The sequence below is a fragment of the Clarias gariepinus genome, chromosome 11, assembly GCF_024256425.1.
Source record: "Clarias gariepinus isolate MV-2021 ecotype Netherlands chromosome 11, CGAR_prim_01v2, whole genome shotgun sequence".
Lineage (NCBI taxonomy): Eukaryota > Metazoa > Chordata > Actinopteri > Siluriformes > Clariidae > Clarias > Clarias gariepinus.
Genome location: NC_071110.1, coordinates 26,207,307 through 26,225,891, shown reverse-complemented (window position 1 = coordinate 26,225,891; position 18,585 = coordinate 26,207,307). Strand labels below are relative to the sequence as shown.

General features: G+C 40.2%; 1 protein-coding gene across 3 annotated transcripts in view; it reads right to left on the bottom strand.

Annotated features, from left to right (window-relative positions):
* tpst1 (tyrosylprotein sulfotransferase 1) overlaps positions 1-18,585 on the bottom strand; it is a 51,276-nt gene that overhangs the window by 4,132 nt on the left and 28,559 nt on the right. For all 3 annotated transcript variants that reach the window (XM_053507951.1, XM_053507950.1, XM_053507949.1), the window contains one exon: positions 16,807-17,005. In XM_053507951.1, the coding sequence (XP_053363926.1) occupies positions 16,807-17,005 (199 nt within the window). The remainder of the gene's footprint in view (positions 1-16,806; positions 17,006-18,585) is intronic.

Sequence of the window (18,585 nt, the reverse complement as noted above, 5' to 3'; positions counted from 1 at the left end):
GTTTACGAATTTATGCTACTAGACTTGTTCATTATATTGTTAGGAATAAAAAAAAGCTGCAGGAGCTACAGTACCTAATCATTAGTTACCTTGAAGTGAACAGCAGCTTTTGGTTTACACTTTTGTAAGCTTTGGATAAAGCATGTTCAATTCAAGTCATTCATTCAAATCCATCCATCCATCCATCCATCCATCTAGGAACCTCCCTAGTCCAACTAGGGACTTGGAGACATGGAAGCCAATGGTGACCATCGTATTTATTCCCATCTGTCCAACCATGGTCGGAACTCTGGTCAACATTCACACACTACGGGCAATACGGGAACACCAATTAGCCTAATCTAGACTGTGGGGGGAAACCGGAGAACCCTGAAGAAACCCACCAAGCACCGGAAGAACATGCAAACTGTACAATGCAAACATGGGAATCGAACCCAGGACCTGAAGGTGCAAATCATAATGATCTGTCTCTGATCAGCAAGCCGAGGGTGACGGTGGAAAGTGAAAAACTCTCTAAGATGGCAGTAGGAAGAAACCTTAAGAGGAACCAGACCTTTTAGATAGTAGGAAATCTTTAGCGAATATGCTTGTCTGTTAATGAGCTGGAGAAAATCTAAACCCCTGGTATGACCTAATGTCTGCATTAGACCAGAGATAATGTGACGACATCATCGATAGGGAGACGGCCCCTTTGTAGATTTGTATTTTTTTTTTACTCAATTAATTTTATTGAGTACATGCCATATTCTTTCACAGAGCTCAGCTGCTGAGCAACTTGAGCTTTCTTGGCCTGGCACAAATAGCCTGACTATAGGAGACGAGCATTACTTAGGTTTTTAGCCCTAATTAATGAGAGGAATGTCTGGAGGTGGTAGCACGGTGGGGTGGGGAGGCCGTGGAGAAGGAGAGTTTCCCGGGCCTCCTGCTGAGAGCTGCAAGCCGGCGCGGAATTCGTTTGTAACAGTTCCAACACTGATAGCGATTGAGCTTCTCTTTTTTCCAGGATGGCAGCTCATAATGCTCCAAAACTTCAGAAATGAGTAGTATATCAGTATGTAACAGTACATGCATGAAGAACAATACAACCGATCCCTGAAAAACTCATCACAGCATCACGCCCGCTCCGTGTACTGCACCTCTGAGAGGAACGCAGGGACGAGAGCCAGATACTGCTGTGGATCTAATCCACAGCCAGGTTCTTTTGCATCTCATGAGGTTCTGTCGCTGCTGATTAGAGGCCAAAGGCTGTGGAAGAAAATATTCTGACAGCAGGGGCCCAGAATCACATCACAGCTCCTTTTTTTTCCCCTCATCTCCTCGTGTAACAGCCCCCCACCTTCCCCCTCCCTTTCTCCACATATTACTAATGTCCCTATAAAACCAGAGATGATAATCAGGATAGATGGCTCATGTGGGTCCATTATCCTTCAGACGGACACCAATCAGCCAAAACGAGGCAGCCAGAAGCTCACACCGAGGTGGCTTGGTTAATATACTGTAAGGCTGATTAGAAAATAGGAAAGGACAGGAGAAGGACATGACTACTGTAGATCAAGCTAAGAGACGAATCGCACAATCACTGCTACAGTACAACAAATACGTCCTTAAGTTTTAAACGGATGCTCCTGGGGTAGTGAAAGCGTCAGGGGTTTGTTCCAGGCGAGGATGTGAGACGTCCCGCCCCTGAAGCACACATATGGGAAAGTGGAGAGACACCGAGGAATGTGGCAGATGCTGTTTCAGCTGTACTTTTATTCTCAGCAGTAATGTTTAAATTCATTCTTTAAGAGCTATTTATGGATCTATCACAGCTGTCGCTTGAAATAAAGGGCAGTTTTTTTTTTTTAACTCAAAAGAAAAAAACAACTTGTATTCAGAATCACTTCACTTCTCAACTGGAATACATACATACACACACACATACAGTATATATACAGTAAATATAAATACGGTATAAAAACTTAATGACATCCGTTAGAGAAGTACTACAAATAAACAAACAAACAAACAAATAAATAAATAAATACCTTTACGAATAGGAATCACCGCGGGCCACCTGATACAATTTTATCACAATACCCAGGTGCCAATACTATTTCTACTGTGATCCTATCACAAATATAACAAGACTAAGTTACAATTCTAAACAAACTTCTCAAATAAATTGCTCCTACGACACGGGGGACGCTGTGCTGCCTGTCAAAGCATGCATGATTCAGAGTGCTCCACCTAAAGGACTACAGGGGAACTGCAACATTTTCATTACCTAAACTAAAAAACATACAAATAAATTACAAATTAATAAAACAAGTAATGAATCTGTCAGATTTTGCAGTCATTGTAGCGAATCAGGATACATGACTGAATTGATTTTTTTCCCGCCGCATCTCTAGTAACATTTTCAGTATCATTCAAGATCTCTGAGGAGCGGTGATGAAAAATCAATACACACACTCTTTACAAACAAGTTCGAATGCAGGGGAACCGATAATGCAAGACTCGGTTTTCAGTCATTTAGATATTCAGACACGTCTCCAGCGTGCGCGTACGGACAAAAGATAATTAAATAAATAATAAAGGGGGGAAAAAAACATTCCTGCAGATTTTCACATTTTACTAATGTGACCTCATAGAAGCAGACACACTCCCCCCCGCTTGTTGCTGTGCTTTGCTGGGACTAGGGGCGTTGCTCAGCTGCAGCTCATTTACATAGACACTGAAACAGTGTGTTCGGAAGAGGAGTAAAACAGTACCGCAGGATCTCAGGGGATATTTCAGGTGGCGCATTAACACACACTTTGGGGAACAGCCTGCGTTAAGTCGTTAAAGACATAGTCAAAGTAAATATGGGAACTTAAACTGTGTTTATTAATTGTTCTTTATTATAATAATAATAATAATAATTAATATTATTATTGTTTTTAAAAGTGTTGTTCTTAAGATGTGAAATCATCACGACTTTGCTTCGAGGGCTTCTTGCATCCTCCTGTTTCCTCTCTCTAAAAGAACGGTCACTGTTCCCTTCTCATCACCGATCTGACATGATTGAGGTTGTTTATCCGAGTCTCATAAATCCAAGCAGTGGGCGGACAAGCCCTGACAGCCGGGCCGTTCCTGTCCATATTTACAGCTACACGGCATTCACTTATCACACAGGACGGAAATTAAATTAAACCGCAAATCAGACCTTTCATCCGCTCGTCCTCGTTACGCTAAATAAAAACAGAGGGCATTCCAACCAACATCCAGGCTTGTTTGCTCAGGATTTTATTTCTGCATCATCTTGTTTCTGCATGGCCGTACAAACTGAACGCAAACTCATCAGAATCGACCTCAGACCAGGAACATATTGATCTTGATAAAAATTTCTCAGCGTATATCGGAGAAGGTGTGTGGCAGAGCCTGTTAATAGGTATCGATTACGGCTTGAGACGTTCACATGCTGCGCAGCGAAATAAATGGGATAGTGTAAGAATTCGGCTGCTACGACCACAAAATGATAATCACTGCAACACCGCACTCACCGCCACCGAGAGCTGAGATTGTGAATCAGATAGGAAGTATGGAAGCTACAGAACGGCAAAGCTTAATTCATTCCTTTTGCTGTTTTAATCACACTGACACGCCAGCCAAAAACTTCAGACTGAATCACTGCAGACACGAGATCAAACGGCTCGTCCGAGGCAGCTGGAGGATGAAAAAAGAAAAAAATTATAAATGTCATCTTTGGGGAAACTTTTGAACTCCTCTGGTTTATAGATGAATGAACATTTACCCTTCGCTTCTATTTAAATGATTTTCAGTAGGTTAAGTGCCGCAGAACGCGAACACAGGGGCATTGATGCGCGAGACGGCACGCTGCAGGTTTGCTCAGTAACCCGATAAGCCGGCTCTATGCAAAACAGCGAGGCCATTCTCTCAGCGTTGTTTGTACTGGAACTTAATATGTATGGGAGCTGGATCTGCTATTTTTGGAGCAAAACACAAATAGATACTTAAAGGTGTGTCAGGATGGCACGGGTCGAGATGTGGGTTGAAAAGGTTCTGTAGTGTGTATAGTTCCAGGTACAAATTGCTTATTTTTCATTTGCTCAATTTTTCACATACAAACACACACACACACACCTCATCTGAACTTGGCAAGAAGCTCTACAAAGCATGAGGCATCTGATAAAACAAGTTAATGTTGTAACATAAATTAATAGTAATACCTGTATTATTATTATAAGGATTATTATAGTATGGTTATAATAATAGTAATTATTATTATTATTATTATTATTACTACTATTACTACTATATGTTATTATATCAATTTCCTTTTTCCAACATCAAAACACTAAAAATCAGGTGGAATTCTTGAAAAAATACTATGTTTAATATTTTTTTAAACAACAAAAATGACTTACAATTAGTCAAGTTTTAAAAATTGTAATTACATTTGTGGTAAAAAAAAGAAATGAACAAAAAGAAACAAATTAGAGAAAAAAAGTGAATTTTCAAATAGGATCATATCACACCATTTTACATAATACTTAATGCTTCTTATCTCCTGATCCATGCCATTTATATTTTTATCATATAAAAAGAAACATATTTAATATACAATAAATAAATAAATACAATTTCAGGCCCTTTTATGTATTTTTTTATATTCAAATCTTTCAATGATCTTAAAATTTTACATGATTTCACATGAAAAGACATAAACCCTAAAAGGTAAATTACTTTAAAATGCAAAATTGTTAAGATATTGCAACATAAATTTGACATGGTTACGGACACTACAGATTTTTTTTGAAGAAAAAAGAATCCCTAATATTGTACAGAATGCTTTCATTTAAGCAACAATTTTTATAGGTCACATGCTTCGAGAAGCTTACATTAATTTTAATATCAATACTCATAGAGAAATATGTATAATTAGCATTTTAATAATTAAAGTTTGAAACGGGACGGTACGACATTGAAAAATGGCCATGTTTGGGGCGCATATAAAATCATCCCTCCAAACCGGCTGAATCACTTCCATGCTGCGTTAATCTTCAGCACACACATTTTCTGTATTATATGTATAACAGAAAAAAATACAATTCACACCCATACTGTGTCTGTGTTTTGGCTGATAAGAATGTTTTTTTTTTCTTTCTTTTTTTCAGTTTTGCCCATTAGTTTTTTAGTTTAGCTGGTGGCTTTTTTCAGTTTCCCTTCTCAGGTTCTCGGTTTCGGCACTGCACTTTTGAGTTTAAAACTCAAACCTTTCCTTAATTTTTTCAAATTTTATTTAGAGTTATGCTTACTCATTGGCCAACAGCTATACTATGGGGCGGGTCTTATATAACACTGCATTCTCATTGGCTAAGGTTTTGAAAACTCTCTTAGCCTCTCGGAACAAGTTTTTTTTTTTTTTTAGATTAAAAGCATTAATTAGTTATTTCAGTTTCAGTAGTTAATGATAAACACCATATAGAACAAAAAAAAAAATTGTCCACTTGGTCCAATAGGTCCATTTTTTATTATAACCCGATAACTAGCTTTTCTGATATCAATCCACACATTTTTTTGCTAATATCAATAATCGGGATTGAATTGTAGCCATCACTCCACAATCACAAATTATTATTATTATTATTATTATGAGTAGTACTAGTAATAGTACAAGTCATCTTACATTTCAATTGGTATTATCATTATGACAGGTAGAGGGACGATTGGCATTCAAACCTTTTCTCCAGCACGCCTTGTGCACCCATCGCTGGTTCACTCTTGTCCTGACTTGGACCACATTTGGTTGGTACATACAACCACTGAACACCACAAAAGACCTGCTGTTTTAGAGATGTTCTGACCCCGATGTCTAACCACCAGCCTTTATCGAAGCCACTCAGACCTTTACGCTCGCCCATTTATCAACTTGGAGAACTGATTGTTTACTTGCTGCCTAATTTATCTCACCCGATAATCAATGTTGTTTACTGATTTATTGATTAATGGACGGAGTCATAAGAAATTGTGCACTGCTATCTAACATGCACATTCTTTTCCCAGTGGCTCATACTCCTTAAATGTTTTTTTTGTTCAGCTCTGGATTATTTTCTCCAATTCTTGTCTAACATGCATGTTGCAATCATAATTAATCATTAATCAAATGACAGTTCCAGTTACTTCGACTTGCTGAGCGGTTAAACACAGGTCTCTAACTCCTGTATAACGCGTTTGGACGGTGTGTGTCTGTAAGCATCACTGTGTGTCAGCATGAGCCGAGATTCTGCAGTCTTAATAATTTCAGCAGCGACGGACAGCAAGGCCTTGGGAGGTTTAAAGTTGTCATTATCCATCAGTTCACTCAGGATGAGTCAGGGAGCTCGCGGCAGAGCCAGCGGAAAGTCGAAAGACTTATCAACAAAATTCTGAAATATACTTCCATCCTCTGTTCGTCAGTGATACCCGTGTGTGTGTGTGTGTGTGTGTGTGTGTGTACGGGGGTGTTAGATTAGGAGGAATATCATCTTGACTCACATGATGACAGTTCAACCTTCTTGTGATTACTCACTCCGTGTTCATTATTGCATACCTGCATCCAAACACTCTCGATTATCTGCTGGACGCACAATGAGATAAGGAGCGAGCAATATTTTCCCTGGAATAAACCAGATAACGCTGTTCTGTCAAACTCGCTCTCTGATCGTGTCTTTGTGCTTAAGCAGAGGAAAGAAAAAGAGAGTAAATATTTGCAGTCAAAGTCAGAGCTTTCAAGCTAAAGACTGCATACGCACATCTGGTTTCAACTTATTGTGAATCTGAAGGACGAAATTATTTAATCGTAGCCGGAGTGGTGTTGCACAGAATCAGCCACAGTATCGCGTCGCGTCGCGTCGCGTCGCATCACATCACGTGCATGCGTCTTCCCACAAACGGCCGATAAAGCATTGAGATTATTCTAATTTGTTTCAGATTGAAGAGTTTTGTGATACAGGGAGTCTAATCACGGAAGTAGCTCGAGTGAATTGTACAAAAAATTTGACACTGCATTGCACCAGATACCAATATTTACAGTATTTATTATTTTCAGTCTGTAAGTTAATGTATAAAATGTTTAAAGTCCAGAAAATTGTATTTCCCCTCATGAATTAAAGGCGCAGAGACAACAATTAATTGACTTAACAACAATAATTTAGCTAGATTCATGCTCCTTAAGTGCAGTTACAGTAGTTTTGGTGTGGGGAAAGGGGACAGATTTAGTCAAGCGGATTGTTATATGTTACATTGTAGATTTGTATCAACAGCGAACAAGACTCACTTTGTCGTACTTAAGAACAAATCGGACTTACAAACGCGCTCCTGGAACAAAACTCGTTTGTAAGTAGGAGACTACATTTATTTTGCATGGCACGTCCAACTGATAAATTGTATTTCACGTGTACTAAAGCATCGAAACCAATCATACTATATTAGGTGGGATTTATTGGAAAGATGGAAAGCCCAACTTAAACTGCAATACTGGAGAAAAATCCTACCTTTTCTCCTTCCTCTGTTAATTTTTCCAGCAGATTAAACACGTCAAATGTTCAAGTCAAAACTTTAGACTCCGATTAAATGCTTTTAACACTCTCACACTTAAATCTTCCTGTATATGACATTGCTAGCGACTCCAATCGGCCTATGAGGGGAAACCGTGCAGCACACAGAGTAATACAGTAAGTATTGCCAATGAAAGGAATTTAAGGGAATATAAGATAAGGGTAATGTTGAGGATACAACTGTAATGCGTGTAGAACTGAGAACTGAGTGCTTAGTAGCATTGATTATGAATTTTAATACTGAGGTTAAAGAATTGATATACACGACAAGTAAGGAAGCGAAGCTCTTGAGAAGAAAAGCCAAATAAGCACTCGGGCAGATTTAATTGGCAATTTGTCACTGGACAATCGGTCAATCTGACACGAGCGCAAGCCAAGCTGCATGCTGGTGTCGGCTGGAATAGTATTACAAATATGGACGAGTATAAAACTGTACAGTGCAGTTTCACCACTAGTGCCTCCAGCCAAAGCAAGAAACAAAGTCATCTTGCTTTTCATAGTAAATACCCGATAGACAGGGGAACTTTGATTATTTTTAGCCAATCGGATTAGTTTGGACTAGTTAACTTGGGACTAGTCATTCATTCATGTTATACTGATTACTGCCTGCATCACATCTGAAACAATAGCTTCCCAGAAACGCCATTAACGGCCCTTCCCCTTTTCTTTACTGGAAAAATACATCCTGGTTTGATCACCAAAGGCATTGTTTTAGAAGGACAATGCACCACCTCATACCGCTCAACACACCACACTCACTTTGAAGGAACTTGACTTGATCTAGGGCAGTTTTATTTGTCGGCCATAAAAGGAGTTCTTGGGAGGCTTGCGTTCTTGGGAATATTCTTATTCAATATTTTGTTGAGCGATTTTTCGATTCAGAATCATCCTTTACAAAGTAATTGCAAAAAAAATGCTAGTTTATCACTTCTTCTTTTGAATTTAATAGGGATTAGTGCAACAGCACCACCTACAGGACTGGGGTGTGGACCAGAACATTGCCATGGAAAAACACATTTAACATACAACAGCATAGATTGCACAGCATTTTAACGTTTATTAGGTAGTTTTTAGAAAATTTTAGAAAACCTATAAGCAACTCACAGACAGTGCCATTGCATCAAAAATGGCCACGCCTAGAAATTGGAAAGAATCAACAGTCTACCTATGAATCACAGCTCTAATAACTACCTCCACTCTTCCGGGAGGGCGTTCCACTACATTCTGGAAAGAGGACGTGGGGATTTATGCTCATTCAGCAACAACAGCGTTAGTGAAGTCAGACACAGATGTGAAGTGAGAAGGCCTGGGGCACAGTCTGAATTCCTTTTATCCCAAAGGTATTCGGCGGGGTTGAGGTCAGGACTCGAGTTCTTCCAACCCAACCTCGCCAAACCATGTTTCGTGCAGAGGGAAGGGAAATCTCAGTGCTACGGCATACAAAGACGTCCTATGTGTGCTTCCATCGTTATGGCAACAGTTTATGGAAGGCACATACACAGTAGGGGTTGGATGGTGAGGTCTTCATATAATGTACGTTTTGCAATATAGTGTAGCTTAGTCATTGCTCTTTTGGATAAATGCGCTGTACCGTACCTTTCCAGCATCATTGTGATGATATTTTATATAAGTTCTGTACATACCTTTACATAAAAATGCATATATGGAGTACCTTTAAAAACTTGTTACAGTAAACTATAAGCCATGTTTCCAGGTTAAAAATTGATATTGCATGTACAAAAGTAAAAACATACAGGCGTCTGTCATGTACAAAAAATTTTAAATCATTTATTTTTGTCTTTGTCTTGTTGGTTCTGGTCCCTCATCCTATTGTGCATAATTCATCAATATAAAAAAAAGAACAAAGGCTAGAGAAAACCAAAAATTATTACCCAAAAATATTTCTTTTTTATTCCACCAGATAAAAAATCAGTCGAATGTGTTTAGAACGGCATAATGAAGAATAAAGAAGAAGAATTCGCACTGCAGTTTCTGTCTCTCCTATCTCCTAGAAACATCCATGCAACACCACCTGAAATTTCCAACGCGCCGTGGTCTTCCAGTTAGGACCTGTTACCATGGAAACCTTGCTCTTGCAGGGCCATTTGCAAAGATACAGTAGAGAAAGCCCGGTGGGACGTGTATTCATTGAACGAGAACACGGCGTGCATGTACATAAAAGCAAGTAAGCAAAGGTTGAATCGATTAAACGTGTGCATTGTGTGTGCGCATCTGGGAGAATTTCTCGGTTTTTATGGAAATCTCACGACGCCTCCGTGCGTCACCAGGCATCATACTTTTACAGTAAAATGGCACAGCGAAGGCTTAGAAGCACGTCGGAAACGGTATTGTTCAGCTCCAAGCACATGCCTACAGGATGGATTTTAGACACATGGTAAAAAAACAATAAAATAAAATAAAATGAACATAAATGGGATGACTCAAAATTACATAAACCAGTAGTCACGTCACGTTATTAAAAAGGGAATAAAAAATGAAAAAGAAAGACGCAGCTGTTGTAGCACCACTGATGCATTTTATACTTTATCACTTTACCCCATTTCGTCTTGAGGGAGAGACCCGATTATCGTCACGTCTCATAGAACTGTTAGGAACGTTCAAAACCGTCAACTCCATGGAAGTGAATGAAAAATGATTTAAATATTATGGGGCCTTCAAGTGGCGCAGTGGTAAAGTGCTCATCCTATCATCCGGAGATCGCGAGTTCGATTCCCGGGTGATGCTGTAACCTCTCGCAGCTGGAGGTCTAGAGAGAGATGATTGGCCGAGCAAAAAAGGGATGAGGTACTTAGTGCTCCCACATTAATCACGGCTCTACAGCCAATCAGAGGCACAAGCAGAAAAGGCTGTGTGTTACTCCGCCCCCAACAGTGCTTAAAAGAGCAGTCCGAAAAAATTGGTGGTCGGCTGGCGTCATGTGGTTCGGAGAAAACATGTAAAAGTCTTCGATAGTCTTCCCACCTGACAGAGTGATAGTAGTAATAGCTTAATGTGGGAGCGCCCCTAGTGACGGGGAGGAATTGGACATGACTAAATTAGGGACAAAATCACGCAGGACTCGGATATCACTTAAACATATGGAGATGCATCATATAAAAGCGATAGCTATGTTTAATAGTGAGAGTAAAAGTATTTCCACTCACACACAATGTGACACATTCAGGGGATCGGGACTAAACAGCTGTGTAGCCATAAGAAAACCACTTGTACAGTAAGTGACTAATAAAGAGTGATTCATTTAGATAAAGAGCAAATTGAAAAGATTTGAATTTTGGAGCAATAGGGAAAAAATGGGTCATGTGACCTGAAAAGTCCAGATTGACCGTACTGTATTCGAGAGTGAAGGGTGTGTCAGGGTGAAGAGAAGGGGAGTGCATCATGGATAAGATCCACTGTATTATGATCTAGGGCGGCTTCAGGTGGTCATTGTTACGAGCCAATAAAACAAAGTCAGCTGACGACCTGAATGTACTGAATACTGAACTTGTGGTTCATCACATCTATGCATTTTTCCAGCACCGAATTGTGAAACTGTGGTTCTGTTTCTGGGAGCATGAGAAATCATTTTCAGACAATGGAAAGGGTAAACTCAGTCAGCATGGGAGTTATGATTCATGTTAAAATATTTAGTCTCTCATCCAGGCATGATGTCATTGCTTAACCTACAGTATATAGAATTTAAACAGCTTTCTAATTACTCATCCGAATCATGTGTGATCAATTCACATCAACATTAACATGATCCAGTTACATGAGGAAGTTCTTGTGAGGATTTAAAAGTGCTTATGTTGCCTTGCACCTCCACGTTCCGGGTTCGATTCCCACCTAGTGGGTTTCCTCTGGGTTCTCTGGTTTCCTTCCACAGTCCAAAAACATGCAGATTAGGCTAACTGGCCGTCCCAAATTGTCCATAGTGTGTAAGTGTATGTATGCCCCCTCCTATGAGTCCCCTCGCGACCCTGTACACGGGATAAAGCGGTATAGACGATGATCGAGTGATTTAAAAACACTCGAGTAAAGTATGTAAAGTTACTGCGTCCCAACACCCAGGGTTGCATTTTGTGCTGCATGCACAAAAGCATGTTGTATGTATCTTTGTTTTTGTGTGTGTGTGTGTGTGTGCGCCCACATGTTGTAATGCATGTAGAGGAGGAGAAGAGTCATGCAGCTGTGCTTGATCGAGGGGGAGACACAGATTAATATTGTGCAGATGTGCAGGGCCAGTCGCGAGCATGTGCTTCACACTCGGGAAGAAAGGCAGGATCTCGCTATTGTAGCAAGAGAGACTCAACAACCTCGAAATGTACAAACTGAAGCCAGAGGAAATGGTGTCATACAGTCATACAGAGGCGAGCATCTGCATGAGGTGACGTGGGAGATAAATATATTTCAGTTAGGAAAGCACACACACAGGCGCATGCACATACGTGGACGTGAGTGTCTGGAATTAATTAACCACTTAGACCCGTAGCTTTTCCAACCATCGGGAAATATGAAAGATATGCCATTTTAGCTCGTGCCAAAGATTCCTTTCAGCCACAGGACACGTGTGAAAGTTTGATCGAAACGTGAACAGCGCATATTTTCACCTAATCAAATAACACATACAGCCGGGAAAAAAAAAAATCACCCAAAAACTGGCAGCGGTTGAATGGCTGAGGACGCATAACTCATAATTCTTCCCAACCTCAATAACCTCATCCCGAGGGGTGGGGACGAAGGGGGTGCGCATTCTACAGACTTTCCTTTTTGAATAACGCACCCTCCTCCCTAAATGTGTGTGAAAAGTCAAGTCTGTTATTTTTCCTTTTCTCGACTCATGGAAAGTCTTCTGCGTGAATGACAGATCGCTTCAAGGTGCCAAAACAGTTAGTTCCGTTTTAATCGGAACGCCAAAATGCAGGAAATCTACAGTACGCTAGACATTTTTCCATAGACGAAGCCCTGCCCTTTAAATCGAGGTACTAGTTCGCTGCCCTGGGGCCATTTTGGCATAACATGGATTTTTATGAAGCCTTAAACGACTTACATTTTCCACAGCGCACAATTTCTGTCATTAACCACGTCACTTCCGAAACCGAGCTCGAAGTCACCCTTGTTTAAAGTTCCCCAAGCATTAAAAATAAAATCGAGTGAGAGACACTTGACCGAGCAGAGACGCACTGAAGATGAACGTACAGTATTAGTCCACACCCTGCTCTCACACATTACATACAAAGCCGGTCACCAAACTTTTTTTTTTCTCCTTCCTCCAAAGAGAATTAGTCCAAATGGCAGGAGCAGATTTTGACCTTTGACCCGAAACAAATGACTGAGATGAGATGTGCTGAAGTGCGGTGTCCGCTTACACACCACGTCCTGGGCTCCATATCTGTGTATCTGCAGAGAGCGAACCCATCAGCGGACGCGTCCATAATGGGGTTTGGCGAATGAGGAATAATGTTCACGCTGTGATTGCCTACAAGTCTCTTCTCATTTCATAACAGAGTGTACTATTAGGTCTTGAATGCGCCAGTGGGCTTCCTTCCAACAGAGCATCATGAATTATTAGAGATCAATAACAAGCGAACCAATAACAGTACAGCAGCTGTGACTTCGGAACCTTCCGCAAGCTCTTAGAAAAAAAAACTGTGAATCGTCACGGCAACATGTTAACGAGAACATGTGCGAGATTCGAGTTTTAATTATGATGAATGCTTTTGTATTTTAAGCTAAAAATTTATTAAATAAACGGATGTTATGCACAAGGGCAAACGTTTAAGGTATGCACGGCTAATTATTACATTATTAAATATTATTTTATAAAATTCCCCTTTGGGATTAATAAAGTAATGGACAGGTAGGTACTGTAGGTGGCTTAGCCTTTAGCACTGTCACCTTGCACCTCCAGGGTCCAGGTTCGATTCCCACCTGGAGGTCTGTGTGCATGGAGTTTGCATGTTCTCCCTGTGCTTGGTGGGTTTCCTCCGGGTTCTCCGGTTTCCTCCCACACTCCAAAGACATGCAGATTAAGCTAAATGGCGTTCCGATTTTGCCCACAGTGTGTGAATGTGTGTAAATGTTGACCGGAGGCCCTAGCAAGATCGTAATATGGGAATGAATAATCACAGTCATAATCACCAGTGGCCTGCAAGGTCCATAGTTGGACTACAAAGGCTTCTAGTTTCTAAATATAACCAAGTATATAGTAACTGCACTACCCTTGATTTGCAACATAAAAATGCAAAACAAAAGTAAAAGGTCTTGTAAAAGTCTTGTTCTAAGTATCTCAATGAAGGCTCCACAATGTGTTTAAATGCATGTTAAAAAAAAAGCCCATGGCTGATATTTCAGTCTCTTGCCTAACTTTAGCAGCGTGCCCTCTGGACTTAGTTATAATCCAAATTTCCAGACAGTTCCAGCCTGTACAGAGTGTAAAAGTTTAAATTTCATTTCACAATTTATTTAATGCATAATGCATGTTTATACTATTCACAGATGTTCACACATTACGTTAACTGCACAGAATAAAACTGCTCTGCAGTGATGGTGGTGCAAGATGGGCTTTACGCTCAAGAAAATAGGGGTCAGAAGAATCCTGGGCCCTTTAAATGGACATTAAAACTTGAGAACCTCTGGTTTATTGGCATATATTAGCATGCTATGGGTTTTTTACGTCCTAATGAGAATTCAGAAAGCAATGCTCCTACCCTGATATAACTCTAAAGTACTTGCATTTCCAATAAAAACCTGCTGTTGAGAAGTTACAGTGCATACTGTGTATCTTGGGCTCGTGAACTTCTCAGCAATTTAACATTAATGATTGTAGATATAGAAGAAGTACTACTTTTCTCTCACTGATGACTTAACAGTTTTCACTCTTCGGTAGGTTGTGAGTTCAAATCCCATATGGCCGAACAACCTTCTTGGGCAAGGTCGATAATCTTACTCTGATCAGCCTTACATTTCCCTTATTCCTAAATTTCTTTCCAAACGGCTACGACTTTAATATCGTGAGAACACACACTGAAACTTGTTAGGGCTTGGGTCGGGAGAAATCATACGTGAAACCTTGATAAGTTGCCAATTTAAAAAAAAAGAAGCATTTTGTAAATTATTAAGATGTGGAATATGAAAATGTGTTACCAAGTTTTAGATTTATTAGGTGCTTTGTGCTTTTTTTGTAATAAGTCCAAAAATGTGCTAAATTTTAGGGATGGAAATCACCAATCACCCCACGATACGATATCATGATACCTAGGTGCCGATTCGATTAAAATTGTGATTTTATAAAAACCCCTATTCAATAGTAATTTTGGTACAGACTAGTTTATATCCGTATACATCACCGGTCACGGCCAAATCAAATTGAAAACCGGCCAATTCTAGTCTGGCCGATCCACCGGTTCATTATAAACGCAAAAATTAGTTTAAAAAAAAATGACTTTGGATACAAGAACCACCAGACAAACAAATCACAATTCATATCTGAATTGAATCCTTACTGAATATCATGTTTAGTGTTGGACTGGACTACTCGCCAAATTCTTTTCCCATACATTGATTTATTTGTGGTGGCTTGACCCGGGATTAACACTGAGCACTACATATTCATTTTATTTATTAGTTAAAATGGAAAAAATCTTACATTATAGCGGAGTTACACACAAGGCTCTGATTTGCTCAGCCCCCCCTTGTACACCCACTCCTTACACAAACACATTGTCAACAGCACCGTCTGTGAATAGCCCCTCTTTGTGCACGCTCTGAATCGGATGTGCTCATGAAATGCCTTCTAAGGGTCGGTTTCTAACATACGCTGGTTCGTATTGTTGAAGGTTCGGTTCGACATTATCGTGAAAAATGTTTTGAGCCACCCCAATTTTTGATATTGAATTCAATTAAATTTTAGGGGGAAAAAAATGGAAAATAATATTTTACTGGAACAAGCTACAAAGTACCCAAAAATACAATTTAAAGATACAATTCGTAGTTTATGTATCGACCTTAGCAGCAACCTCATTTCCCCTCTCGTCTGGTTCAACCCCTTAGCATTCAGAATCAGCAGTATACTAATCACCAACCTGATCATTCGTCATCATCTGCACTGGTTCATGCTTTAATTTAGATGTTTTTTTTTGCTTTAATGATTGATAGGTCAGTGTGTGACTTAACAAACCTCTGAAAATGCTTAGGTACAGGGACTGGACTAAAAATTTTTCAAAATACAAGAGAGTCGGACTGTTTGGAAGCAAAATATTAAGAAATAAAGGGGCTCCAGACTCCTGCTCCAGTACGATAGCTCTCCGTGAAATGCATACCGAAGAACCTTCTTTGGGAAAAATGATTTGCAAGTGCTCTCGTTATTAGTCGCAGCATGATCAGGAGTGGGAGGAAGCATTGTTGTTGGTCAGTGTTGCCAGATTGGGCAGGTTTCCATTTCCAGCCTACTTTTTTATCGTCGCGGCCTGGAAGAATGTGTCCTTGGCAGGTACGTCGACTGCTTGCGCAAGTTGATAATGTCAATGTAAAACCCTGAGAAGCCTCGAAGACAATCAGAGCAATGTATTCAACGTATGAATATTATGATATGTACTGTACAGTATGTATACAGTAAGTATGAAAAGGCATTGGAATGTTGAGCTGTCACTTATACAGGAGGCGGGGCTAATCCGCTCAAATGGCTAAATCAAATCCTGCAAACTAAACTACTAAATAATATGCGGTAATAAATACTGCACTGTGTATGATGCGGCTCAGAGCTTCTGTGGTCACAAAACAGGGACGTCCGGGTCACTGCTGTGAGAAACGTGTGGGACATTCCTTGATCATTCAAAGCAAATTTTAGATAATCAAAGCTAACTAGGTACACTGCTGACAATTGTGCAAAAGTTCATATCCGATAATGTGTGGGGGATTAGCATGGGTTTTACCTCAGAATTCCATTAAAGTTACCTCAGAAAATACATTGTACCATTTTGTAGCTAACATAAAGTCAATTCGTAGATGATTACAAGTCATCAAGATTTTAAATACCGGATAATTCAAAAAGATTTCACTAATAATTTAGAGAAATACAGACAAGGAGCGTACCAGTCACATATAAGTACAGTAAATGCAGTGCAAATAAAGTCTCAATACCATTTCCATATTTGTAGGATTAGCAAACTAGGAATGTTATTAAACGTATATGTGCAAAAGTGTTGTTTAATGTTTAAGTACTCACCCTTCTAGTATTGTCCAGGACACGTGCGTCAGGGCGACCGTAGTTCGGCGGGTTAGCATGGGGGTCGTAGCCTAGTCTGGCGAGCATCGGCGCAATGACGGGCATGTCCCTCAGCACGTCCACTGGGATCTTGCCCACCCACTTGGACAATGCCTCCACGTTGACTGGCTTGATCACCTGGTCTGTGGAGCGCTCGACCCTGCGAAACACAACAAGCTCGGAGATTAGCACCGACGCTTCATCATTCCTCGTAATACCGCTAGCTGCCTAATTAGCCCCAAATGCATCATGAGAGAGAATTCGATAAACCTCGGAGCCTTCCTCCATTTACAGAAGCATGTAAAATGGTTTAAATGAACAATTTCAGTCGCTGAGATCATCTTCCCGTTGCCACGCATCATGTTTCATTGGCTACATGATGTTCGAATTTCATTAGGATTATGCCAATGGCACTAATGGCTCTATTAAAGACAGAGTTCCAATAATTCTCCTTAACCAACCGATTATAGTCCACAAATCACCCAATAACGGAGCCTGCAGTGATGCAGCTCAAATAATGACATACGGTGTTAACCAACAGGTCTACGGTATCGCTCGAGAAATCCCAAGAGTTTCACACAGCTCGAACTAAAACAAGATTGTTACCATGGTTACGGTGGGACTCCCTTTAACTGGGAATCTTTCAAAAACAAATTCGTGAACAGATTGAAAATGAATCATGCATTATGTCACACCCGTGCTAAATTATTGATCTCTGGGAAATAAAATATTCAGCAAGTTGAGAAGCGCTGCTGTTTATTAGAAAAGCAAAAACACAGTGTCAGCCATTCAGGTCATTTCAATACTTTTCGCTATTAAGAAAACATTAAACACGTATCCAGACTGAAGAAGAGAGATGATTAAATAGTCACATAGGGTTTTTCTTAAACGAGTGTCGTTTCTTGCCATGTACGAAAAACTATTTTAGTGCTCGTACACGGGAAAAACAAACAAACAAACACAAAAAACACACATTTTAATGATTGCACTGAATCCACTGAATGCACACAGTTAAGACAAGTCTTAAGTAGTTTTGTAAAGGAGAGTAAGATATTATGTTAGGATATTAATAATTTTTTAGGATTACTATTTTATAACAATGCAGCACGGGGCATAGTGGTTAACACTTTGGCCTCGCACAGCCTTCAAATCCCGCCTGGGGTCCATGTGTGTGGAGTTTGCATGTTCTTCTCGTGCTTGGTGGGTTTCCTCCAGGGTACCCCGCATTCCTCACACAGTCCAAAGACATGCAGAAGAAGCTAACAGGCTTTTCCAAAATTGCCCATATTAGTTGATCGGACTTCCTGCTTTACGTCTGAAACGCTGGCCTCCCAGGAACTCCTTAATGGCCCAAAGGTTTGGATAATGGTTTGAAGCGAGGTCAGGACTGAATGGAGGATGTGTCAATATTAATGTTCAGGGAAGGACTACGATGGGATCTAAGCCACCTCAAACCCTGACCTTCTTTAAAACGTTTTAACCATTTAACTGTTTTTCTGCAGTTAAGAGTTCATTCATGTGAAATTGCATCACAAGTCCCGGTTAGACTTGAACACTCCTGTCAGTGCAACACTTTTTTCTTAAAACTTTTCTGATTCTGAACTTTCCATTGCCTCTGAACCACAGGGACTGGGGAAAAGTGCTTAAGTAGAATGTTATGCGTTACCGCCATCTCCCTCCCCGCTCACTTTCACTGCTTTTGAAGCGAAGATTATTCGAGGCCACCTTTGTTATTCCCCC